Raw genomic sequence first — 20,699 nt, 5'->3', positions numbered from 1 at the left:
CTCAGTGGGAAAACCGTGCAAGGATGGATGCCTTCCTGCTTCTCTTCCCTCCATCGTCAATGTGGTCCTCCCTTTGACCTTCGCTCAGGTCACCTTATCAAAGACATCCCTGAGGCTACCTGAATGACATCTATCCATCTAGTCTGTCTGTCTACCTACCTACCTACCTACCTACCATCTATCCCCACCCCCACCCCCCCCCCGCCACACACACACACACACACACACACACACACACACACACACACACACACACAATTTTCTGTCATGTCCAACAATTATATGTTTGGTTATTATCAGTTTCAACCATGAGATAAAAGATTTTGTTGTTTTCTGAGAAATCTCCAAAACCTAGCCATAGAAGGTATTCAATAAATGTGAATTAAATAAAACAACAACAACAAACCCTGAACTGAAATAGTTCAGCAGGTAAAAGTCCTTGCCTGGATTCAATCGCTGGGCCTACACTGTAGGCAGAGAACCAACTCCTGAAAGTTATCCTACAACCTCCATATGTATAGAATCACATGTGGTTATATGGGCACTCGCTCGTGCATGCATGCACACATGCACGATCACACACACACACACACACACACACAGCACACAAAATAAAAACGTAGCAAAATGTTTAAAGAAATTACTAATTATCTAAGACTAATTAAGTGAAAACAAGAATGCACTCTAATCCACTTTATCAAAGACATGCATACAAACGGGGAGCCAATACTCTGCAAGGTTGGCAATTCCCAGCCCAGATCTTAGAAAGAGCTGTCACCCTGCAGCACTACAAACCTCAGGCTTCAACAAATGACTTTGTTTCTGTGACAAAATGAGGGCAACTAAACAAGTTTTCACCCAGTTCAATTCATACAACTAAAGTATTATCCCTCTGACATGTCCCTTTGAGACTATATTACGATCTCCTCCTTCGATAAGTGGTAACAGTTACTGATTACTGTTCTACAGACACTTCTACTTGGCAACATTAAAAAAAAAAAACTTGGCAGCTCTATGCTGGACTTCACTTTTTCCTTTAAGCAGGTCAATGAAATCCAAAGACCTGAAGCCTCAGCTCTGAGGCAGCCCATCACTGGCAGGCTAGAGCGCTTAGAGCATGGCTAACCAGTTGTCTGGTGTGCTGAACACCTCTGATGACAAGCATGTCCAGTGACGTGGAATCACCCACTGCAAACGGATAAGGCTGCACCTGAGGCATCCTTACTCCGGCTGAATGCCGAGAAAGCAAGACTGCATGGGCAGAGAGAGGAAGGCAGCTTGGGAGAAGGTGCTAGGAAGAAAACAAGAGCTAAGGAAACTGTTCCAGGAGGGACATCAAAGGGATTCACACAGCCCCAACCTCACGGTCTTTCATCAGCCTAATAATTATGAAACTCCTTTATGCAAATAACTGTAAAGGCTAAAATACAAAAAGCATCCCTGAGGTCCAGGCTGTTCAGTTTTCATTCCTTCTGCACAGCTCCACTTACTACCTCAAATTCCATGACTCACTAATTTGTTGATTGCACATCGTTCAGATTTGACCAGAACTAAATGTTCCATGGTCTTAGCATCACCTAGACCTCCAATGAAACTGAGCCTAAATGCCATGTATATTCAAGTACACAAAAAGACGACAAGAAATATGAAGTACAGTGGCAATCAGTGAGACTCCTCAAAGGAAGAGAAAAAGTTGGGCGGCAGCATGGAAACAGCAGAAACGAGATCAAAATGAAGAAAAAAGAATCTGAGCAGAGAATGCCTGCCACCCCTCCCAGAGAGGCTAGGGGGCGTAGGGTGGGACCACAGGACAACGTAGACTTTAGCACCATGAGCAGTGCCAGGCAGAGACCGGCGTCCATCATCCAAGAAGTTGCACACTGGATGAATTACTAAACAGACACACAAAGAGAACTCCGAGTCTCTGCTTCCAACCGTATTATCTAAGGCCCTTTAAGTCCAGGTCAAACACCTTTCTTTGCCTTGAAGCTCAGGCTAACACTCAGTGCTTATAAGAAAGCAGAGTGTTCCGGTTACTTCCAGGAGCCTCCATCTTCCAGCTCTATCAGGAAACCCAGCAAATCCCCCCACAAAGACCTCACCTGCAATCTCTTAGGTCAGGTAGCATGATTCAAGGTGAAAGGAAGCTAGTGGGAATAGAGGCAAAGAAGGCAGATGGTAGGAAGCCAAAACCTGCTTCTGATCTATAGAAACCTAAGCAGTAAGGCAACATCTAGAAGGGGGTTGATTCTGGAACTACCTAATGAAAATCAAATCTATTTGTATTTTAATCAAACCGACTAAACAATGAAGAAGTCTCTGCAGCTTCAGTTCCAGTGACTGAAAGATGTTTCTATGATTTTTTCCTTTAGCCCAGCACTCCAGGTTTTCTCCTCCACCTCAAGCCTCTCCCTAGTTCCAGAACTACAGGTGAAGGTTCAATACCCAAGAGCAGAGCCAGACATCTATTTCATTTCTTCCACTTAAACCATTCCCATGCCTCTCCACCCTCTAGGGCCTGTTTCTCCACACACACTTTTTTTTTTTGAACCTTCATCCTAAGATCCTCTTGCTCCGTCCTTCAGTTCTCTCTGCTCCATTGAAAAGGGGACTGCACTTAATCCATATAAAGGGGACAGTGGGGAGGGCGAGTTCACCATAAGTAACTAACCTACACATTCTATACCACACACAGTGTGTGGTCTATATGCAGAGAGTATATTCTGTCACCAATGCGACTAAGTCTGGTCGGCAGCCTCATGGGCTGGCACTACACTCAAACTGCTGAAGCAATCCACAGCTATGTTTCCCAGGGGGCTCGGGAGGCTTTCCCAACCTGCTGGGGAGCCTGAACGCACATCACACACTCTCAAAGCCACCACCATCAGCAAGAATCTGATCCCTGGCTTTCTCTAATATTCCCACCAGCCCAGAAGGGGCAAGCCAAGACTCCTGGCACCCACTCTTCAGACCCTGGTGACCTGTTACACTCCATCTCAAAACCCTGTAAGGCACATACAGAAACTGTGGCTCTATAATCCTAGTCGATCTCATAAAAGGACTCAAAATACGAAAGAAGAGAGAGAGAGGAAAAAAAGGTTCAGCCCAAACCAAACCAAATAGCCTTTATTTTAGCTGGAATTCTGCCAGATAGCCACAAGAGGCTTGCGAGGAACAACTGGGATGGAGTGAAGCTAGCCACATCTCATTGAAAACCGATAATGTTCCATGGATCTGATCGAATGAAAAGGTGCATACACGTCTTTTTAGAGTGAGCTTTGTCTGCGGTTGAAAACTCAGATTCAAAGGACTCTTTGCTCCTTCGTAAAGGTTAAACTGACGAATTGGCCGCGGGGGGGGGGGCGGGTGTTTAAACTCCTGGAGATTTACAGGCCACTTTTATAAAGGTGTTTTAAAAAAACAAAACCCCCTTTCAGCTCTTATTTCTAGAAAGTAATTCTGTTGCAGGTGATCTTGCATGTACTTGGGCACCAAAGGGGGAAAAAAAAGACACCTGTGCCTAACAGGTCGGTAACACTACCAACGTACCCCGGGTACCAAGGGAACGAGAGATGCTCTGATTTCTGGATAAAAGATTTTTCTGCAGTGCCAGGTAAGAAGAGATCACATGCCCTGAAACGGCCGCAGCTCATTTGGAGTGATGTAAAAGCTCCTTGGATATTAATTTTATTAGAAATTCCGAGAAGCAAGCAACCTCAGATCGCATTTCATTTAGGCGTCTGGTACTTTCCAGTTTTCCCGTGCATCCCTCTCGCTCCCTACTAGCAAAGGGTGGGCGAGCTGGGCGGCAGCAGCGGCCAGTGCATTACAGGGGCGGGGAGGGGGGTACCCAGGGGCGATCGCAGTCGTGTAACCCCACCACCACCCCCACACTCCCCGTGCCCTACGCACAGCCCCATCCCGAACGTTCAATTCGCCCCGAGCCTGCGAAGCCCCTACCCATGCCGGCCCGGCCGGGCAGAGTCCGGTCCCGCGGTCCACCCTCCGGACTGCGGGCGCCGCGCCCCGTCACGCCCCGCGCCTCCCGCCGTCCCCCCCGGCGATCGCGGCGTGTCCTCCGCAGCGCGCCGCGCGTCCCCCCCGGGGGCGCCCGCTCACTCACGCGGGAGGCAGCGGCGGCGTCTCCATTGTGGCTCCTCGCGGGCTTCAGAACGCAGGCACCGACCGCCGCCGCCAGCACCATTCCAGCCGCGGACGCCGGCCCCGTCCGCCCGCCCAGCCGCGTTCCATCCGCCCCGAGGGGGCGCCGCGCTTCCTCACCGCGCGCCACCACCTGCGGCGGCGGCCCCCGCGGCCATGGCCCGTCGGCCCCGCGCGCGCTCCTGTGCCTGGCGCGGCTCCCGCGCTCCCCCGTCCGTGTGCCGGGCGGCGGCGACGGCGACGGCGACGGCGGCGGCGGCAGCGGCTGCGGGACGGGCGAGAGCGCTGCTCGGCCACTTCCGGGTTCTCCCGGCCGGCGCCGACGCCGTGACGGGCGGGCGGGCGAGCGGGCGGGCGCTGCGGCCTCCCGCGGCGGAGGGACCCCTCCCTCGGCGCCGCCCCTTCCTCCGCGGCGTCTGGAGGAGGAGGCTGGCGGGCGGCGGGCGGGCGCCCGGGGGGACCCGGGACCGAGGCTGGAGGATGGGCGGCGGGGAGTGCGCGTGCGGAAGGGCGCCCGCCTGTGCACGGCTAGCTCTGATTCACGGGCGTGTTCACGTCCTCCTCTTTGCGTCGGAGCACCTTCCCCCGGGCAGGCCAAGCACTGCCTTTCCAGAGGGGTAAACCGAGGCAAGCAAAAAAAAAAAAAGAAAGAAAGAAAACGATCGGCCTAGCCAGTGTCCTAAGCCTGAAAGTAGGGCTCTTTTCCCGGGTGTCCCTAATGTGGTCCTTGGGCAAGTGACGTGAGCACCTGCTAGGCAGACCTTGGGGACATGGCTGAATGGGTGTCCCTAATGTGGTCCTTGGGCAAGTGAGATGAGCTTCTGGTAGGCAGACCTTGGGGACGCCACAGAGCAGCAGACGCGGGTCGCTGGGTTTAGCAAGCTTCCCATTTGGATGTGGTAAGAGAAACAATGAGCGGAGGATGGAGAGCCACTGTTAAGAGGACTAAGTGCGGGGAGGATAGGGCGTGCTGTGAAATGATGAGTGATCAGGAAGGCCTCTGGAGGTATCAGTTAAACAAAGATGAGTCAACGTGAGCCTTGAGTAACGAACGAATGCAAGGGATGCATGCCCAGGGCTAAACCAGTGAAGATCCCTGTCAGCAAGGTGCCGTGGATGTTGAGGGAAAGGTAGGGTGGGGATCCTCCACCAGTGCCTGCTGGATAGAGGAAGCTGGGAACTTAGAGATGGGAATCCTCCAGCTCCTCTCCAGACTTAACTGTCTCAGCCACAGTAGAGCCAGGATTCCCTGCTGGAAGGAGTCCTCCAGATGGTGCTGGTGCCTGCTAAGGCCTGAGACTCTCTACTGTGGCTGAGGCTGAGTGAGACCATGCCTGGCCGAATGTTTCCGGTTAGTTGTGTAAGTGATACACTCAGAGAGAGAAAAGAGCCTACAAGATTGGCCTAGCCAGGATGCGAAAGGAAGGCGGCCTGGACTGGAGTCAGAGCGACTGGAAACAGGGATCAGATCCTAGATGAAAAAACAGTAGGAATTGCTGGTGGGTGGGTGTAAGAAACAGTGACGTTCGAGCATTACTGGTCCTGAGGGTTTGATTTGCTGGGATTGGAGAGAGTGGGAAAGAACAAGTTGGGGCGGGGAGGGGGGCATGTACTTTAGACTTTGAAATAGAGCAAATTGAGATCTTTGATAAACACCTAAATAACAGCGGTAGGCAAATGAGGTATATATGCATCCGGAGTAAACTTAAAATTGGAGGGTGCCCCATGTAGACGGTGTGTAAAGTCATGGGACTAGTGAAATCAGCTCTGTGACGTAGCTACAGAAGCAGAGACCCAGAAATGAGCCCTGGGGTACTCCAACATTAACAGAAGAAGATGGAGGCTGGGGTGCATCTCAGGGACAGAGTGCTTGCCTGGGGAGCGCAAGAGTCCGTCCATCCCTGGCACTGCCAAGCAATACATAAGTGACATGACGCCCCAAGTGTGCTTGCCATCCCAGTACTCTGGAGGCCCAGCCAGGATGCTCCCTGGTGGCCTGTCCGGTTTAGTAACAGCAAACACCCCTTGCCGTGGGCTAACATCTCCTCATCCTGCCGTCAGTACTGAGTTACCATACCTCAGGCCTGCATGATGACTTCTTTCCTTGACAGTAGTGGTGGATTTGTCTGAGTCGAAAGAAAACTTGCCTCGTAAAGTGGAACTCGAATGAAGTGACAGATGTGAAGCATGTCTGAGTCCACGAGTTCAAGGTAAGCCTCCTTGCAGAGCGAGTTCCAAAGCCCTGCCTGAGCAACGTGAGGAGACGTGGTCTCGTGGTAAATTGAACTAAATTAAATAGGGGACTGGGACTCCAGGGCAGTGCCTAGCATATACAAAGCTCTGGGTTCTAATCCCAGCACTGACATGAAAAAAAAATGTAAAGGATGTGTCTTTCTGCTAAGCGTATACTTCTAATAATAGCTCCCTTTACATGTCCCCCTGGCTCAGCTATGTCCACCACAATTTTCTGCATAATGGGTCTAATCCATTCTAAATGTCTAACCAACCTTTTTTTTTTTTCATTACCACTTCATTCATAGGCTTCAGGAGTAAACCTGGAAGGGATGCTTTTTTTTTTTTTAAATACATGTGAAGTTCGGTCTTAGGGTTCAACATCAATCTGAAGGTCTAGAATCCCAGTGGTGGTACCAACTAGCTCCTTTTTTTCTCTGGACTGCAAGAAGAGCTGGTATCTGCATCAGGCAGGGATTAAATACGTGTCTCTCTTAAAGATCTTGAAACAATTTGAAGATGTTAATTCACTGAGCCTTTGTTGTTTTCTGGGAAAGAAAAAAAAAGTCAGAACCTTGGCATTCAGTCATAAAGCAAACTTGGCCTCAGATCAATAGCCAGTCTCTCTCTCTGCCTGTCTGTCTCTGCCTCTCTCTCTCTCCCTCCCTCCCTCCCTCCCTCCCTCCCTCCCTCCCTCCCTCCCTCCCTCTCTCCCTCCCTCCCTCCCTCTCTCTCTTCCTCTATCCCTCTCTCTCTCTCTTTCTCTCTCTCTCTCTCTCTCTCTCTCTCTCTCTCTCTCAGTTTATTTTTGAGAAAGGGAGGGTCCCACTATGAAGTTCTGGCTGTCCCGGAACATACTACATAGACCAAGCAAGCCTCCAGCTCACAGACATGTATCTGCCTGCCTCAACTCCCAAGTGCTGGTTCCATTTCCATTTTTAAGTGGGCCAAGTAGCTTCCAAACTAGTCTTGGGTCAGATGCAGCCACAACACTTAACCCTGTGTCCCCAGTTACAAGAGCGGGTATATAAAAACTTTCAACAGGATGAACACACATCCATCAACAGGGAAGCTGGCAGAGAGAACTCTCTCCATTTCACCATCTTCTTGGGAATGCTACGCAAGGCCACCAAAGAATTCTGCTTCCCCTTTACCCTCGGCTTAAGAACTGACACAGCTTAAGACACACAACTGTTTAACCTTTCTCTGCTTGGGATTTTACCTACCTCTGGGTGAAGGGGAAAGTGATGCTGGAGATGGACCAAGGCTGCGAGCGTGGAAACCAAATGTTACGCCATTAGTTCACAATCCAAAGTGCTGATCTTTTGTTTGTTTGTTTGTTTGTGGTGCTAGGGCTCAAGGGATTGAACAATGCAAGGGTCCACGCATTCCCCATCAGTGATGTACACTCCTCGCCCTTGGTTGTATTGCAGATGCTTTTGCTGTGTGTCCAGGCTGCCACTGAACTCAATTTTCATCCTGAGGCCTCCTGCCTCTGCTTCCCGGGTACACAGTTTTCCAGCGTGTGCCACCGTGTCAGCCCTTAATGTTTCTTCCTTTTTTCTTTTCAGACTTTATTTTTATTCTTTCTGTGTTTGGCGGGAGGGAGTCTGTGTGTAAGTATCCACACATGTATACGGTGCCCAAAGAGACCAGAAGAGTAGGTTGGTCACCTGGAGCTGGAGTTACAGGTTATCTGGGAGCCACCAATATGGGTGCTAAGAACCAAACCCAGACTGCTATAAGAATAGTATGTACTCTTAATAGCTGAGCCATCTTTCCAAAACCCTGATATTTCTTTATGAATCCTTTCCTCTTGACAGAGGGATGAGACCTCATAAAAATACACCCATGTGTTACACTGGTGACATAAAACAGTCCCAAAGATATTAGAATCTAAAACTGATGCCATATCACCCGAATACATCCCTTGCAAAGTAGAGGGAACCCTCAGATGAGCGAGGGCTTGGCAGTAGCAATGGCAAGAGTTACTTAAACGAGTTGAAATTGGATGTTGCAGTAGAGCTAATGGCAGGACATGTCTGGCACAAACATTTGAGTCACGACCAGAATCTCAGGGCTGCGAATGCTGCTATGAGGAAAAATCTGCACATCCCTGTAAAACACCCAACAGATCCTACACTGGACATCCTTCCACTAGAAAGATGGAAAGTACGAAAAAATCACTCATTCAAAAATAGATTAGGTGGGGACTGGGGATGTAGCTCAATTGGTAGGGCACTTTCATAACAAGTAGGAAGTCGTGGGTTTGGTCCCCAGCACCTCAGAGTGGGGCTTGGTAGGTGATTCTACCACAGGGTAGATGGGACATTATACATGCCTATGGTCGCAGCACTGGGGAGGCAGAGGTAGGGCGATCAGGAATTTAGGTCATCCTCAGCTATTGTTTGAGTTCAGGGCCAACCTGGACTTTGTGAGACTCTGTCTTAAAAGATAAATGGACAAGCAGGGTGTGGTAACACAGGCCGCCATTCAGGAGGCTGAAGCAGAAGGGTCACTTGAGTCCTGGAGTTCAAGGACAGCTTAGGCAACATAAGAAGACCCTTCTCTAAAATAAAGGCACATAGGAAGTCTTTTGAAAAGCCTTAATTTCTATACTGCAGTTAGCCTAAAGTACTTTATTTAAATTGCTGCAATATTTTATTGATGTAGGTATGTGTTTATTTGTTTGTTTGTTGATCTTTTTAATTTTGGAGGTGGGGCCAGAGATAGATCCTCACTAAGTGGCTCTGGATGGCTGGACCTCCTTAGGTAGAGCTTCCTGGCCTTGTACCCAGATCTGTCTGTCTCTTCAAGAGCTGGCTGGGACTGAAGGCATGCGCTACCATGCCCAGGCGCACTAATTTTAAGCTGGAGGTTTTGCTTGTATGCATACAGGTTGGTGGTTTGATGTACATAGGATCTTATGATTTCAACATATCCTCCTGGGGCTCTGTTGCTTAGCAAGGGGTTTTGACTACATCACGCATTTGTTATGGGCCTCACCATGTCAGGTGGGGTGATTGGACTCTCTGCTTCAGACTAATAGAGAAACAATCATTCCAAGATGTCTTTTGTTCCTGTGACTTCAGTTTATTCTACAGATGCTTGCTTCCTTGTTTTTATGTGTTGAGGTTACCAAGTACACCTCCAGCGAGACACACCTGCCCATTAGCCTGAATCTAAAGTGCCCAGAGAAATGAAAGAAAATTGTTTGCTGTGAAGTCTAATTGAAAAATCTGCTTGAAATGGTCCAGGAAGTAGCCCAAAATAGGTTTCACACTAATGTATATCAGGTAAGCATTTTCTGTGCCTTTTTAAGAAAAGAAATTGACTTAATCTATTTTTACTTGTATATATAGTATCTATTTATGTGGTCTGGTGATGTACTGCCTCATTATAGAATTATCTAGAACTAAACATCTTTCTACATGGTCAGCAGTGCTGGAGGAAAGAGAAAGTGAGACTGCGTTCTTGATCAGTTCTGGGAGGCACGATCAGCTTGTCGTTCATCTCAGATGTGCACATGCATGCACTTGCAGGAACACCACCCACAGTGGCCCCTCACAGGGGAGTGTGAATACAGACCCTAAGCAGGGTGTGAAATCAGTTCATTTGGGCACTCTCATTCTCCACGTTCTCTTTCTTCTCGGTTAGCACTAATACATCTCTCACCTGCTCACTGTCTGCAGATGACCCTGTGTTCTTCTCCTATTCCAATGAAAAGTTACAGTGATGTGGTATCAGTCAGCAGAGTGATTATGGGGTCATGCTCTCAGACATAACTTCATATTGAGTTATATTGAATGTAACATCATATTCACAAATGTATACACATATCAACACACACACACACACACACACACACACACACACACACACACCAAAACAGGGTCTCATGTAGCCTAGATTGACCTCATCCTCGTTATGTGGCCTGAAAGATGTTGAATTTCTGAGTCTACCTCTTCTGCCTCCCAAGTGCTGGGATTACAAGTGTGTGCCACGGTGCCCAGTTTGCACTGCTGGTCCAATGCAGGACTTTTGTACTTTCTAGGCAAGTACTCTAACAACTGAGCCACATCCTCAACCCCTTATTGTTATCATTGTAGCTAAATAAGACTCCTCTTCTGTTTGCTCTAGGATGCATTCCAGTGACTTCTATGGTATTTATCGCACATTATAGACAATAGATTGTGAAACTTAAAAGTTATTTCCATTAACAGTAGTTTTACTATGCAACACTATGAAAAGAATGCTTTTCTTTGCTTAGGAAGAGGCCATGTTGAGTTTAGGGGGTGAAACATAACCTTTTTGAACCACAAACCTTTTGAGAGTCAACCTGTAGGAGTTCCTATTGCTTGTTCAAGTTGTTCATATGGTAATATAAAAAAAACGTGTTGTTTGTTTTTTGAGATAGTTTCTCTGTGTAGCCCTGGATGTCCTGGACTCTCTCTGTAGACCAGACTGGCCTCGATTTCACAGAGATCCACCTGCCTCTGCCTTCCAAATTCTGGGACTAAAGGCATGAGCTACCACCACCCAGCAAAAGATGTGTCTTGACTTTCCACATGAATGCCAAAACGTGAGTTCAGCCCGAGTCTTTTTCTTGGAATTCTTTCTGCACGTGAGGATCCTTTGCCAAGAAATCCTGAGTTCTCAATCTGGTACTGGTGAGCTCTGGAGAAGGATGCTGAATACAGGAGGTAAGTTGTCAATCCCTGAAGCATCTCTAGTTCTTCGTTTGCCTGGTTAGGATCTTGGAAGGATCCAGCCGGAGAAGAACTGACTCCAGACTGCATGTGTATGAGAGCTATTCTTCACTGAACTAAAAAATAACCTGGGCTGCCATTTTGAAGGCTTTGTTAAAAAAAAAAGCTAAAATTAAACCACAAAGACAATATGCCTAGCCATGTTTTCTGAGGCACATTTATTCAAGCCAATCTTAATTCTGTTATGCTTAGACATATTGACTTCTTCCTATGCCAGAAGAGAAAACACTGGCCACGCTATTTTAAGTCGTAACTACCACCCCCTCAACATACCTCCCACACTTCCTAAGTGCCTATTCCAGTTTATTAAATTCAACAAACTATTTGCATAATATATTGCATAATATTTCACTTACTGTCTAAGCTTTCCTTTGGAATACAAGGCTCATGAAGGCATAGATTTTAGTCTATGTAATCACTAACATAACCCTAGGGTCTGTCAGCACACATTACATATTCAGCACATGTTACTGAGTGAGCTGGCACTAAAGCCTCTACCTCCTTTTGTATATATTCCAAGTCAGATTCATGCGATGTACATTTTAAGTGAATCCATATAGTAACTTTTGTTTGCCCTTTTACTTTTGGAAGTGCATAGATAATGCTTCCTACAGATAATAAAGGTAGGATGAGATTTTCTTTTTCCTCACTTAGCCAATTAGCCCACCATTTAAGGAAGCCTTCTTGGATGGTCATGCTATGGTTGATGAATAGAATGGGGAAGGGGTTAGGTATGGCATAAAGGTTACAGCAAGGATTCTGCCTTAACAAATTATAACGAACAACAGACACAAACAGTGGATCCACATATTAAATAAAGATAGAGAAAAGACTGTGAAATGTACTCAGCAGGTTAAGTGGTTGCTGTGCAAACGTGAAGATCTGAGTTCAGATCCTTAGACCCGTGTCAGGCAGGGCAGAACACAACAGAGCATCTGTAATCCAAGTGTACCTACAAATAGATGGGAGGTGGAGACAGGAAAAAAATCACTGGAAGTCCAGAGAAGCAAGCGGCTAGCGTTGATGAATGCAGGTGCAAACGACAAGAGACCCTGTCTTAAGCAAGACAGAAAGCAAAGACTGACACCCACAATTGTCTTCTGATCTCCACACACGCGTGTAGCATGCACACGCTCACATACACATAAACATACACAAAGAGATGGAATTTTTTAAAATACAAGAGGACATAATCTTTAGGAAAGAATGTGTTGGCTATCTATCAAGTGGGAAAAGACAGCTTGTAGTGAATACGAAGAACTTTAAACACATGGCCCCAAGGACGATGCATGGAGACTTAAGGCTGAAGTTCAGGTCGGATCTCAAGTAGCTTGGATGAATCTCAGACTTTCTATAGAGCAAGTATACTTCTTGAATAGTTGTGTCTGTGTGTGTATGCATGCAAGCATGTGGGAGTGTGTTTGTCCAGGTACTGGAATAAGCCTGGAAACTTGGTACATTTGTACAAATAGAAGAAATTGGGAGTGAGATTTGTTAAAAAACAAACAAACCAACAAAACAAGCGGTTACACAAACTCATGATACAATGAATCCTTGAAGTGCATGATCTCCAGGAAAGGGAAATTCAAATGAGAAAAGATGGCACACACTTGACTCAACCAATAATGTGATATACGGAACAAGGAAGATAAAATGCTCAAAATCTTAGCATGATGAACATGAAAAATCAATGATCCCATGGGCTGGACGATGGTGACAGTGTGTGTTATTTTAGGCCTTTGGTGGTTTGAATAAGAATGGCCCCCATTGCCAAGTGGCCTTTAATCCCAGCACTTGGGAGGCGAAGGCAAATTTCTGTGAGTTGGAGGCCAGCCTGGTCTACAAAGCTGCATGTAGAAACCCTGTCTCGAAAGAAAAAAAAAAAAAAAGAATGACCCAAATAGGATCATACAATTGAATGTTTAGGGAGTGGCACTATTTGTTGGAGTAGGTGTAGCCTTGTTGGGGGAGTGTGTCACTGTGGGTGAGCGCTGAGGTTGCAAGCCAGGCCCAGGGCCTCTCTCTCTTCCCTGTTGCTGTGGATTCGGATGTTGAACTCTCCTCCAGCACACCTGCGGGCCGTGTTTCCCACCGTGCTGATAAACGGACTAACCCTCTGAAACCGTAAGCAAACCTCACTTAAATGCTTTCCTTTGTAAGAGTTGCCATGATCATGGTGTCTCTTCACAGCAATAGAACACTCACTAAAACAAGACTCAAGGGTTTTCAGTCATAGCAAGATGTTCCAGTGAAATAACCAGCAGAATAAAGAGTACTGGTACAAAGGCGCAATCATCGCTTAAAGTCATCAGGCCCTGCAGAAACTGGTAATGCAACTTTCTGCCACTACTGTGTTCCTGGCTTCTCCAGCCTGATTTATATGTTTCTCTGCCTAAGAGACACTCTAACATTTCTTTAGTTGCTCATTTTTAAAAATGGAGGTAAATAACACATGACTATATTCTTACAGTAGAAATTCAGGCTATGGCACAGAGAACCCCCCTCCTAACCTTTTATGAAATGTGGCGTGCATCAATAATCCTGTGTCTTTTAATGAGGGTTTTTTAATGCCATTGCGTCATAGGAGGTATCTAAAGATCTACCTTGGTTTGCATTTGTTTATCTCTGGCAAATGGAATCATGCTGTATGCTCCCATCAGCCATTAGCAGCTGCCAAGGAAACTTTACTGCCAATTTGCTGTAGCTGCAGGGAACCCAGGCAGGGAGAGCTCAGCTGCCAATTACCAGTACATCCAGGACTTAAACTAACACAAATTTTGGGAAAGTTGGTGGCCATGAGAAGGTAGACTAATGCATCAGGTTGAATATGGTGCTGCCAGGTGAGAAGTCTCCCACCTATCTGGACACCTGGGTACCACAGACAGCATCCCATTCCCTCCCACAAAAACAAGCGCATTCTATCAGAAATCTTTCAGTTGTTCTTATTGGTATGTGTATACACATACATGTGTGAGTACGGGCACACTCATATGGTACACGTGGAGGTATCAGTCCTCATCTCTGCCTTCCATCTTGTTTGAGATAAGATCTCTTGATGTTCGTTATTGCGTATGCCAAGCTAGGTGCTTGTCAAGCCTCCAAGGAATCTCCTGTCTCTGTCTGGTGTCTCAACTGACATAAGAATGCTGGGATTATACACATGTATGCTAGCTACTGTGTAAGGTTTTTATGTGAGTTCTGGGGATCCAACTCAGGTTCTCATGTTTCTTTGACAAGAATGGTACCACATAGGTCCCAGGAATCAAACTCAGGTCATCAGGCTTGGAATCAGGTGCCTTGTCCCACTGAAACCACCTTTCCAGGGCCAGAACTCTCTCTCTCTCTGTCTCTTTTTTTATTTACTTTTACATTTTTGAGACAGGGTCTTTTTCTGTGACCCACACTGGCATTGAATGTCAAGGCAAACTTTCTGTCTCAGCTCCCCAAGGATTACAAATGTAAAAACCCCATACCTACCTGGGAAATAATATTTTTATCATTTTGTAAGATTTATTCTTATTATCTGGGGGGATATAATATATGAGAGAATAAATTAATCAAAAAAAGAAGGAAAACTTTTAAGAAATTCTCCTACAGAACTCCTCACATCTCATTGGCTAAAGTCAAGACACAAACTAATTCTAAACTGACCACTGCCAAATCAAAGTCTTTGGACCATACAGACAGGCCTTGCTGAGACCTGAGAGAGGAGTCAGATGTCTCTGATTCTTGGGGATGCTTGAGAAAGAGGCAGAGACCTAAGGAAATCTGAGGTTCAACTATAAAGAAAGGATTCTGGCCAGGCACTGGTGGCCCTGGAGGCAGAGGCAGAGGCAGGTGAGTTTGAGGCCAGCGTGGTCTACAGAGCGAGTTCCAGGACAGGTTCCAAAGAATTCTGGATAGCCATGTCAAACAGATAACATCATTCTCCTGCTCATGTTTTCTCACTGTTTCTCTATCCCAGAATGGCCTTCTTTGTAGACATCCTTATATTTTGTATTTCTAATGTGTATTTTCTGACTAGACTCAACCTATAACTTCCATGAAGCTGTCCTTGGCCTCCCAGCTCATTGTAATGTCTTTTCCCTTGGAATAAAATTTCAGTTTGTTTTTTTCCCAATCAATCAATAAATAAATACATCTATTTTTATTGTTTTTAATTAGGTGTATGTCTGAGTGAGGGTATGTGCACATGAGTATAGATGCCCTTGGAGGTCAGAGGCATCAGATCCCCTGGAACTGGAGTTACAGGAGGTCGTGAGCCACCTACTGTGGTGCTAGGAACCAAACTCAGGGCCTCTGGGAGAGCAGCAATGACTCTTGACTGCTGAGCCGTCTCTTAAACCCCTTGTTTTTATTATTAACCCGACACTGAAAGTCACTGTTTCCCCAGTAAAAATTACTATGGTTTATTGGGCTCTACATTGCCAGAAATCCTTTATTTTTCTGGACCCTCTCTTATTTAATACCTTTCTTCTAGACTGTGTTCTTTATGAGTTTCTCATTCCCCTAAATGAGGCGGGAGGAGACCTCAGCTGTCATGGATACCTGTTCATTGGTCAAGAGATGCTGAAACTTCATCTTTTTCATGTTTTAGTTCCTGGTTAAGCCTCCCAAAGCTGTAGTAATTACATGCCTACTTATCATAATGATTTACTTTAAATTATGCTTAAATATTACAGCAACATGCATTTTATTTAGCCCAATCCATTTTTGCACTTCTAACTGTGAGAAGCTATATGTATTCATAATTACAGTTTATTTGAATGTGTAGCATTTTTAGAACAGTGAAGTACCACACTTTGGGGGTGGGGTGGGATGAAAATAATTTATGTATTTTTAAACGAACTAAGCTTTTTAATGTTCAGTGTCTAGGATAATTTTAAAATTCATTGGTTGTTTTTATTATAAGCCATGAATAAAAATATCTTTATACAATGAAACTAACTTGCAATACCCATGTCTCGTGACCGCCACTGACTATTTTTGTCATTGTTGTGCTTAAATTATCTTTGAGAGATTTTTTCCCTTTTATTCTGAATTGCATGCCACGTTGTGTTCACGCTTATTTGTTTGTGTGTCCACACATACATGTCCACGACACACATGTAGAGGCCAGAAGACAGCCCGAGGGAGTTAATTCTCTCCTGTGCTGTGGTTTGTGGGAACAGAAGAGCAGACGTCAGATATGACAACAAGCTCCTTTACCTGCTGAGCCATCTAGTTGACCCGCAGCCGTTTTTTATGAATGGAAGTATTTTGAATTGAGCTTTAAAAAAAAAAGTATTACCTGTTTCGACATAACTATTTAAAATCATGTTGTGAGAAAACTTTCTGAAACCAGTTTGCAGACTTATCTAGTTCATTCTCCTAATTTTACATGGGAAGATGGCCTTTGGAAACAATATCCAGAGGGCAGGCAAGGCAGTTCAGTGATTAAATGCAGCTGACACTAAGACTGGCGACCTGAGCTTGTCCCCAGGATCCACATGGAGGAAGGAGAGAACTGATTCCCATGAGCTATCCTCTGACCTGCACATGCTAGTGGCATGTGTGCATGCTCACATGTGCACACACACACACACACACACACACACACACACGCAATAATAAACTTTGACAAATCCTAAAAGGGCATCAGAAAGCCAAGCATAGTAACAAAAGCCTGTCATCTGAGCTTTTGAGGGATGGAGATAGGAAGAGAAGGAGTTCATAGTCATGCTTTTAGCTACATAGCCAAGTTTGAACCCAGTTGGGCTATATGTGACCCTGTCTCAAAAAAAGAAAAAAAAATACATCTAGAGAATATTCTGGATTCTGAACTTTATTTAGTAACTCATTGCACAGTTTCATAGTTCTTTTCAAGATTTAGTACTTAGCACTCTGGTTTGCTGTGGAGGCAGATTTAAAAAACATCTAACCTGCCAGAAAGAGTTTGCCCACCCTGTGGTGATATCTTGCTTGTACAAATAAAGCCTGTCTGAAGATCAGAGGATGGAGCTTGCCACTAGCTAACCACAGAGGTCTGGAGGTCTGTACAGACAGACAGGAAGTGAGATGGCTGGACAGAGACAGGAAGTGAGATGACTGGGCAGAGACAGTAAATACGTGGGAAGAAACCAAAACTCCCCTCTTTTCTGCTGGCAAGACAATGAGGTAAAGGTAGCTTTGGCTTGCTCCTTCTCTCTGGCCTCAGCATTTTTCTCTATATCCAACTCCAGGTTTTTATTATTTAGACCAAGTAAGAGCTCCATTTACACCACCACAAGGAAATTTTAGGTATATATCTAAAATTGCAGAGGAATATGATTCATGTGCAAAAAATGGTATTTGGGGGTGGGATTGTCTTAGCAACACTTTCTGGAAGAGATACACCTTGGTCAGTACATAGACATGTACACATGTGGCAGAGACGACTCGGATTCATGCAGGAGAAAAGAGCCATGTTCATTGAGAGGAGGAAAAAGAAACACTAGAGCTGGCAGAAATGGAGGGTCTGTCCTACCTTACGTTGGTGGTAGTAAGTGAGATTGGACAACTAAGGCCATACACTTTCTCAGCTGTCCTTTGAAGCTGGAGGGCTTTAAATTGGTCTATTTAGAAACAGCCGAGGCTTTTTAAATAAGGGAATTACTTATTCATGAGGTGCTTTAGTAAGACTGGTGTAGCTGAAGTGGACAAGTTAGGAATGAGATTTATCTTTTTTATAGATCCTTTGAGATATATTCCCTCCGTGCAAAACTGCTTTTATCTGCGTGTGTGTGTGTGTGTGTGTGTGTGCGCGCGCGCGCGCGCGCGCGCACCATGGGTGCGGTGTCCACATAGCCCAAAGAGGTGTCATTGAGAGACCTGTGTGAGCCACTATGTGGAGCTGAGAATCTAACCCAGGTCCTCTGAAATGGCAGCCAGTGCTTTGAGCTACTGAGCTGTCTCTCCAGCCCAAGAGGTTTATTTATTTATTTATTTTTTTTAGATATTGAGCTAATGGTACCAAGTCTGGTCAGCAGGTGCCTTACTGCTGACTCTCCCACCACCTCCCCCCAATGAGTCGGGGAATTTTAAAAGGAAGCACATTGATGAAGTGACCATCAGTGTACACCAAACATTTCAAACTAGATGTTTTAGATACGCTTGAGTCAGCTTTCAAAGTTTTTTTTTAAAGGTTACTGGCTTATTTAGTCTTATTTTATGTGCATTGCTGTTTTGCCTGCATGTATGTCTGGGTGAGGGTGTCAGCTCTCCTGGAACTCCATGGAGTTAAAGGCAGGTGGGAGCTGCAAGGTGGGTATTGGGAATTGAACCCAGGTCCTCAGGAAGAGCAGCCAGTGATCCTAGCTACTGAGCCATCTTTCCAGACCCAGCTTCCAAAATTTTAATGCAACAAGTGATCTTAACTGATCAATCATCATCCTATCTCCCAATAAAGCCTTGATTAAGGGTAAATCAAGTTATGAAACAGTGTATGTTGTTTGATACTATATATGTAACAAAAAGAAAAACAGCACCTGTATATGTAGATGGTAAATTGACAAAATCTGACATATTTTAATTGTATAGAAACTGTGAATTTTTGTTTCTAGTTTCCTTAGTTGTAAGTATTTATTGGTATGATCTTATCCTACCATAATATAGAATATTGAACGGGACCATGACTCATTAAAATTACAAGTTCCCCATCCTATTAAAATCCTGGCTATGGCTTGATGGCACACACCTGGAATCCCACCACTCAGGAGGCTGAGGAATAAGGACTGTGAACTGAGGCTAGCCTTGGCTACGTAGGGAGACACACTCAACAAAAACAGCAACGACAGAAGCAAAACAGAAAGCTGGGCTAGTGCAAAGACTCAGCTGGCAAAGCGCTTGCCTCACAAGCGTGGGGATCTGAGCTGCATCCATAGTAGCCTTGTAAGAAGCTGGGCATGGTGGTGTGGACTTCCAGTGCTGCAGAGGCAGAAATAGGAAAATCCTGGGAGCTTGCTGCAGCCAGTTCAAACTAAGTAAAAAAACAGAAATGTATATTATGTGTATATATACATATATATGTGTGTGTGTTGTATATGTGTGTATATATGTATATTACATGTATATATAGTATGGTAAACCGTGTATATATAGTTATGTATATACATGTATTGATAATAAATATTATATAGATATAAATATATAATGTGATAACCCAGTCTTAAGTAATGCCCAAAACTCCAAGCGTAACTGTGAGTTATTATTTCCTCCTCTAATGCCTTTTCCTCCTTTATCATTTTATCAGAGCAAACACAGATTTATCAGTGAAAAGTGAGAAAGAAGAGCAAACCTTCAGAGACCAGGAGTAGTTCCAAGGGAGGCGAGAACAACCTCCTCCTCTGATATCTGAGCTACTCCCACCCGAATCTTGTAACAGGGAGAATGGAAACACCAGGGAGCCCTTCTGCAAAGCTCTTGTAGAAATACCAGTCAGAAGAAGACTGGCATTCTAGAACCATCTTCACTCTCCCCCTCGTCACAAGGAGCAGTAAATCCCCTACTCCCATTTTTCCTTAGCATGTGTGAAACGTGTAGCTCTTAATACTTGCCCTACCTACCTCTCAGGCTTATTGGAAACACCACATTGTGTTACAGAAGCAGAATTAGTATACAGAATTTAAAAGATTTTAATGGTGCGTTTTCTGTAAATGCACATATATCACACAAGGAGCTGGAGAGATGGCTCAGTGATTAAGAACATTGACTGCTTTTCCAGAGGACCTGGGTTCAGTTCCCAACACCCACATGGCAGCTCACAGCTATCTGAAACTCCACTTCCAGGGGATCTAACACTCTCTCTTGTCTTCCTCAGGCAGTGCACATACAAGTGGTGCACGGACAGATATGTAAGCAAAAAACCCCACAGAGAATATAAATTAATCTTTATATAGATAGATAGACAGATATAGATATAGTGTCTAATGAAATGTTTTAGTATCCCACAGTAGACCAATAACCCAGCAACCAGATACCTGTGGGAGGCCATACAGGTGACTTGGATAATTAGGTAATGCCATGGTGTGTGATCTGATCCTAAAGTTGGGGAGACTATCCACCTGGGCAGTGGGGAGTCCATCCATGGAGAGAAAGAGGAACGACCCCTTAAGTCTAAGCTGCCTGCCCCACACTAAACTAAACCATACTGCTAAATCTTATGATATTTTAAGGGACCCCTGAAACCTTGATTTTCATGTTTACTACTGATTTAAATATCAAGTCCCATATAAACCAATATGGTATGAACCAAAATAAAACAGTTAACTAATCACAAATGAGGGCAATATGATGGCTGTTTCTTGGTTGTCAACTTGACTCCATCTGGAATGAACTACAATCCAGAAACGGAGGGTACACCTGTAAGAGATGTTTTTGCTTGGTTTGAAGTGGAAGAATCCACTTTTAATACAGACCTTTCAGGTAGTAAGACACAAGTCTTTGATCTAGAGCTTGAGAAAACACACCTTTAATCTGGGCCACACCCTCTGCTGGGAGTCTATATCCGGACATGGGGGA

General features: G+C 45.2%; 1 protein-coding gene across 2 annotated transcripts in view; it reads right to left on the bottom strand.

Moving 5' to 3' along the window:
- Window positions 1-4,273, bottom strand: part of Klhl2 (kelch like family member 2) — a 110,335-nt gene extending 106,062 nt beyond the window's left edge. For both annotated transcript variants that reach the window (XM_040742232.1, XM_005075185.4), the window contains exon 1: window positions 4,124-4,273. In XM_040742232.1, coding sequence (XP_040598166.1) covers window positions 4,124-4,149 — 26 coding nt within the window. In that variant the 5' untranslated portion in view covers window positions 4,150-4,273. The remainder of the gene's footprint in view (window positions 1-4,123) is intronic.
- Between the last annotated feature and the right edge of the window lie 16,426 nt (window positions 4,274-20,699).

This window comes from Mesocricetus auratus, unplaced genomic scaffold (genome assembly GCF_017639785.1).
Source record: "Mesocricetus auratus isolate SY011 unplaced genomic scaffold, BCM_Maur_2.0 Super-Scaffold_6731, whole genome shotgun sequence".
Classification (NCBI taxonomy): domain Eukaryota; kingdom Metazoa; phylum Chordata; class Mammalia; order Rodentia; family Cricetidae; genus Mesocricetus; species Mesocricetus auratus.
The sequence above is the reverse complement of the archived record's forward strand: the minus strand, read 5'-3'. Positions and strand labels throughout refer to the sequence as shown.